The sequence below is a fragment of the Oncorhynchus gorbuscha genome, linkage group LG22 (assembly GCF_021184085.1).
Source record: "Oncorhynchus gorbuscha isolate QuinsamMale2020 ecotype Even-year linkage group LG22, OgorEven_v1.0, whole genome shotgun sequence".
NCBI classification, from domain to species: Eukaryota; Metazoa; Chordata; class Actinopteri; order Salmoniformes; family Salmonidae; genus Oncorhynchus; species Oncorhynchus gorbuscha.
Window position 1 is genome coordinate 43633725 of NC_060194.1, and position 6790 is coordinate 43640514.

Consider the following 6790-nt stretch of genomic DNA (forward strand, 5'->3'; position numbering starts at 1 on the left):
CCAGGGTCCAGCCTACTCACTAGAGTCCATAGCATACAAAACCGATGAACCAGAGTCCAGCCTACTCACTAGAGTCCATAGCATACAAAATCGATGAGTTTGAACAAAGCACCTTCAATGAAGAATCATCATTGAACAAGCTTTTTAGTTCAGGACTAGGCTTAATATCGGTCTGGGAAACTGGCCCTCAATGGTACAAATACTGTCCAGGAAAAACTAGAGATTGTGTCCATAAAACCAGCGTCCAGTCTGCACTTTAGTACTATCACTTTAACACTCTGCTGACTGACTAATTCAGGACTATATCTTCATCACAATGGAATACATTTGATCATTTTAGCTTACTCTTTGTTTGTTTCTAGTATGACATTAAACTACATTCCATAGCAGACTTGCCCTCTTGGATTTCCTTATAATGGAGGTGCCGAATTCCGACCAATGTGATCTGTAGATGACGTGTTAATGTTAAACTGACGGCATACCTGTAAATGATCTACATGATCCTAATGATGATTATTGGATCTTAAAGGGCCTCAAAATGAGCACCGACGATGCTCTGGGTGTGAACTCTGGGTGGATTTGGAAACTAGAAGTGCTCCTGAGTACACACAAAAAAAACATTGTTGACCATTTCGGCTTGAAAAATAAACAAATAAATCACATATCTAATAGAAGTATTTTTAATTACTCTTTGTATGATAACAATAATAAGATATATAGATAATTCTGGAGAGTTTCCATAATTTTCGTCCTAATTATTCATTCACAAAGTATACATGACAAGACTCTTATTCTGAAGGATTCCGAAAATCCGTGATCCGGAAGTACTTAGTTATTCTTGCCTGCTTCACAGCGGTGCATGTAGCTATCTGCTCAGAACTACACGGATCAAATTGTTGCTAACATATTTACAATTTTCAAAACATTATTAGCATATTACTTAGACACGAAGTTGAAATCTTCTGCGGAAGTCAACCGATCTCTGTTTAGTTTTCGCAAACGTTTGAAAATGTTGAGCAGTGTTTCTCTCCGGGCTCAGATCGCTTCCATCATAGAGGTACTTTCTAAAGCTGCGGTTTCAGAAATTAGCAAAGTAGTCGACGATGGCATAGTTGTGTTACGTGTGGAAATGTGTCGACGGGAAAATGAAATCAACGTCCTGAAAAATAATGTACAACAACTTGACAGCGAGCTTCGAAGAGCTCGAGGGATTCAACCTCGAAAACGCATCCATCATGGTCAATCAGTCGCTGCTGAGAATCTCGGGAGAAAAGGTGGGTCAAAGTAGTGGTACTAACTCACTTTTACTATCAATCAATTATCAATAGTTAACTGTGCAAGTCACATTAGGGTTCTAGCAATATTACATTACCATTTCGCTGGTAAACAATGTAACTAGGCTTATTTAATCAGCCTACACACGTTCTCACGGCATTTAGCCCCGGGCTAAAAAAATGTGCAGTTTGAAGGCCTCATGTCCTCCAGTCATATCTCAGACTGCCCAATGGGATGGGAGAGGAATAGCAATGACTATCATTATAACCAACTCAGTGGTCTTGTGGTTAGAGTGCAGGCCTACGCCCTGAGATTGGAAGGTTGAGGGTTTGAACAAACGATATATATACATCCTGGATTGTAAACGCTATTTATTGTCCATTGAGAGGCTTTGAAGCCACCGGTCGGCCATATTGGCTCTCCTCAGTAGGAGCAGTCCTCCATAGCAATGAATGGAATTCTATAGTATTTCAATTAAATGTTTCAAGGACAAAATGACATGCATTTAAGTATTTTGTTGTAGTGGGGACAGTAACGTTTAGTAATTTCAAAAACGACTTTAAGGAAAACTTTTAATGTATTTAAATCTAAATTTAAAACTGTGCAATAAGGTGTCTGTAATAAAATACATATAGCAAAAAGGAATGTAGACATTAATAAATGCGTTTTCTATCATTTCCAAAATATTTCTTTACAATGGTGGGGGAGAGCCAAGATGGAGGCACGATGGCTTCAACACAGCACCCCCTAATAGTCATCTAGTGTGTATATATAAATGTATATATTTCAACACAGATTGTTTAGCACTCACATTAAGGAGATGGATTGGGAGTCGGGCCCTACAACAGACAAGAATCCTGTCCATGGGTTGTACTCAGTGGTTGATTTGGGAGATAGGGGGTTCCTAGTTTGGGGTTGAGGAAGAACCTAACAGTTTTTTTTGGGGGGGTGACTGAGAAAGTCAGTTCTGGTGAGCTTTTTAGAAGGAAATCCTACTCCAACATAACACGATGCTGACATCTCAAATATAATTTCCCCCTCAAGAAATGAGCCCAATATAACATGTTGGCCAATATCAGGTAGCTTAGTGGTTAGAGCGTTGGATCGAATCCCCGAGCTGACAAGGTAAAAATCTGTCGTTCTGCTCCTGACAAGGCAGTTATAACCCACTGTTCCTAGGCCGTTATTGTAAATAAGAATTTGTTCTTAACTGACTTGACTAATTAAATAAAGGTTAAATTAAGTAAATCAGGCAGCTGTGCTATTTAGCAATAAGCATTATGATGTAGACCAACTGATTTTAAGTATTTAAAAAATATATTTTATTTCACTTTCATGCATATTGGCAAGAAAAAAATAGGCGGAAGGTTTCCCATCTGCATTTCCACCACTGGGATCATTTTTAGATCAAAGTCTAAAGTCTAAACATAGACTATCTTGTTGCTAGTTATAGCAACATATTGATGATTCGAATGTCCCAAAAAAGTGTTCCGCTGGCGCACAGCCAACCCAAGGATCATGTACTGTGAATATATTGTAGGCTTCGCTGTTACACCGGACCCGTGTCACATTTAGCCCTATGTATTCAACGCCCGTTGGCGCCTGCTAATAATGCTGCTGCTAAAAATTCAGTTCATAAAATGGTGCATTTGAGTGTAGCCTAATAGCACCAGAAAGGCTCCGTGATCATCGTCTTTTAACTTCTTGGCGCAACCCATCCCGTTAGCGGGATCATTTTCGTCAACATCCGCTGAATTGCAGGGCGCCAAATTCAAATTAAATTACTAAAAATATTTCATTTTCATGAAATCACAAGTGCAATATAGCAAAACCAGTTTAGCTGGTTGTTAATCCACCTGGCGTGTCAGATTTCAAAAAAGCTTTACAGCGAATGCAAACCAAGCGTTTATGTGAGGACATCTCTCTCAGCAGACAAAACATTACAAACAGCTAGCAGAAAAGTAGATTGGTCACGAACGTCAGAAAAGCAATCAAATGAATCGCTTACCTTTTATGATCTTTGGATGTTTGCACTCACGAGACTCCCAGTTACACAATAAATGTTCCTTTTGTTCGATGTGTCAATGTGACCCCTAGCTGTACTTGTACATCCCACTATAGGAACAGGACGCTCTTGCCCTATGGGCAGTCCTGGCTCGGACAAGGCTTACTCACTGTCATGATAGTAGGATTGTGAAATCAAATAATCTATTCTTACAAACCATTACAACCATTGATCCCAATCGCCCACAGCCTCAAATCAAACTTTATTTGTCACGTGTGCCGAATACAACGGGTGTAGACCTTACCGTGAAATGCTTACTTATACAAACCCTTAACCAACAGTGCAGTTTAAAAAGAGTTAAGAAAATATTTACCAAATAAACTAAAGTAAAGAAAAAAAGAACACGATAAGAATAACAATAGTGTGTGTGTGTGTGTGTGTGTGTGTGTGTGTGTGTGTGTGTGTGTGTGTGTGTGTGTGTGTGTGTGTAATCCAAATCCATTTGGATTACTGTTAAAACAAACAATGAAGGATATTGATGACTGAATATTTCCACAGGGCCTGGTAAAAATGGTACCACTTGTGTGAGGAGGACCTCAGTTGAGAAACTGCAGCCTGAGGGAGACTGCAATGGAAAAGATGAAGGCGTTGGACCTGCGGATGAGACTCTGGTCAAGATTGAGCCGGCAGGGGAGGTTGAACAGGAAGAGCAGACTACAAGGAGAAAAGACGAGGATCGTCTTGATTCTGAACTGTCAACGTACGAGAGAGACAGCCAGCCGTGGATGCCCGGTACACAAGACGACAATGATATGGAGACAAACTCACTGTGTCTCCCTGATCACTCTCCTGAACCTTCCGGAATGACGGCAGCTTCATGCAGCAGTGTTTCATTTCCAGGGAAACCATATTTGGAGTCAAACGTCAGAGAGGATATGATTTTACAACTCCGACAGCAACAACGTTATAGGCAGTCAGAAGCGCTCAGGAGAACAAGCGACGGCACGGTAAAGTCAAACCCTCAAAGTGAATTCGGTTTTGGCCCGAATTACAATACGGCAAGGAGAGCGAGGACCAAGAGATTTTTCCAGGTTAATAAACACTTCATTTGCACACTGTGTGGAAAGAGTTTTGAACGTTACAGCCATCTGGAAAGACATCTACGAATTCATACGGGTGAGAAACCGTATAGTTGTGACATATGTGGAAGGTGTTTCAACCAGAAGGGTAGCCTCAAAGGACATCTGAAGACTCACAGAGGTAAGAGATTAGAGTCACTTATTAGGTTATAGGTCATAGACAATTCCATGTATGCATTAGTTCTGATTAGGGCCCATAGGGTGGCCTCAAAGGGCATCTGAAGACTCGGAGGTAAGAGACTAGAGTCACTAGCTAATGTCGGCAGATGGCACACAATTTTACAACAGATCATTCCATGTACACTCCAAATGATACTTTTCCTACGTAGTGCACTACTTTTGACCAGACCCCCTATAATAGGGTGCTAATGTAGGACATGACCGATGCATCAATATTTTATCAATCAAATGTAATCTTTCCACAGTATCGATGGACGGACTAGCTAACAACGAAAGAAGCCTCTCCTGGATAGACGTCAGTCTGAGGAAGAGCGTTGCAACGGAAAGTACGAAGTGTTCCAAACTGTTCCTCAGATGCCCATGAAGTCTGAGCCAGAGGAGGAGAAGGATGCATTCCAGACACTAGATCATAAAGCAGGAGAACAGACTGCAGGGAGAGTAGAAGAGCAACTGGATGATGACTTGTCAACGTACGAGAGAGACGGCCAGCCATGGATGTCCAGTTCACAAGCAGACAACGATATGGAGACGAGCAATTCAGAATATTTCATCAGTTCAGGTCAGAACTCCCAGTGTCTCACTGATCACTCTCCTGTACTTCCTGTCCCAGGAAGGGTGGAGGCGTCATGTAGCAGTGCTTCATCTCCAGGGAAACCATATGTAGATGTCAGCGAGGATATGATTGTACAGCTCAGACAGCAACATTATGGACCTTCAGACACACTCTTGATAGCAAGTGACGGTACAGTACAGCCAAACTCGCAGGTCACGGACGGGGCTTCTCTGAACCATCCTCCCATCTTCTCCAGTTTTCCGGAAAGGAAGGTGAAAACCTTCCAAGGAGTCACCAAGGACAAGAAGTGCTTCATCTGCTCATTCTGTGGGAAGGTTTTTGAGCGTGTTGGTCATCTGGAAAGGCACCAGCGAATTCATACGGGTGAGAAACCGTATAGTTGTGACATATGTGGAAGGTGTTTCAACCAGAAGGGTAGCCTCAAAGGACATCTGAAGACTCACAGAGGTAAGAGACTAGAATAATATATATATATTATTAAATACATGAAACACTAACTCTCTTAAGAGTGTAAATCAGTCAATTATTCTGTAATTAACAGACAGTATGTCCGTTATATAATTAAATAAGGCTGCATCCTTAATGGACCCTGTTCCCTTTATAGTGTACTGCTATTGACCAGGACCCAAAGGGCTCTAATCAATAGTAGTACACTACATACAGAATAGGGTGCCATTTTGGGATGGTTACGAAGTGTTTTCCTGTTCTTCATCAGTGGTTTAAGATGGCATTAAACAATTCATTCACTCAATACTTTTTTTCTCCCGTCAAACAGACGGCGCTGACATGCTAACGGGTCTACCTCCGCTAGATGATAAAAAGCCTGAAGTTTATCCTAGACCCTCGGAGAACCCAGGGGAACCGAGGGATCAGCCCTCATCTGCTGAAGCACAGCCTAGCTCCGGGCACAGTGAGGAGGAGGAGGGCAGGGGGCAGGGGTTGGTGGGGGGAGCAGAGAAAGAGAAGCAGTTTGAATCCCAGATAATCAGTCAGTCAGGACCTCAACACCAACAAAGCACAGAGCGACCAGGTTACCAGGACGACCCAGAGTATGTCATGGATGAGAGGGAGAGTCAGCTGTGTAGATCTTTCACAGAGAGGCACAGTGATGAGAGGGAGAGTCAGCTGTGTAGATCTTTCACAGAGAGGCACAGTGATGAGAGGGAGAGTCAGCTGTGTAGATCTTTCACAGAGACAGTGATGAGAGGGAGAGTCACAGTCTTTCACAGATGAGAGGGAGAGTCAGCTGTGTAGATCTTTCACAGAGAGGCACAGTGATGAGAGGGAGAGTCAGCTGTGTAGATCTTTCACAGAGAGGCACAGTGATGAGAGGGAGAGTCAGCTGTGTAAATCTTTCACAGAGAGGCACAGTGATATGGAGTCTGGATCACTAAATCCAGGTTGCTCCTCCGATGCGACAAAGCAGCAGAACTCCCTTCCTGTTTCACCCAGTGTCAAATACCATCACAGTCCTTTTGATGGACTGCAGCACCACCACGGGTTCTATACGTCAGCTTCTAGAGAGGTGGAACTTCAACACTTGTCTTTTCAGGATGAGAAAGACAAGTTGGATGTGATTGAGCAAGAGCAGTATGCAGGGGTGGTTCTACATGCAAG

General features: G+C 42.4%; 1 protein-coding gene across 1 annotated transcript; it reads left to right on the top strand.

Moving 5' to 3' along the window:
- The first annotated feature begins 856 nt into the window (after positions 1–856).
- LOC124009454 (zinc finger E-box-binding homeobox 1-like) lies at positions 857–6406 on the top strand. The gene is made up of 4 exons (XM_046321264.1): positions 857–1274; positions 3839–4540; positions 4845–5620; positions 5949–6406. Exons 3-4 carry the CDS (start codon positions 4954–4956, stop codon positions 6404–6406), a joined length of 1125 nt encoding a protein of 374 aa, XP_046177220.1. The 5' UTR covers positions 857–1274; positions 3839–4540; positions 4845–4953.
- Positions 6407–6790: the final 384 nt, after the last annotated feature.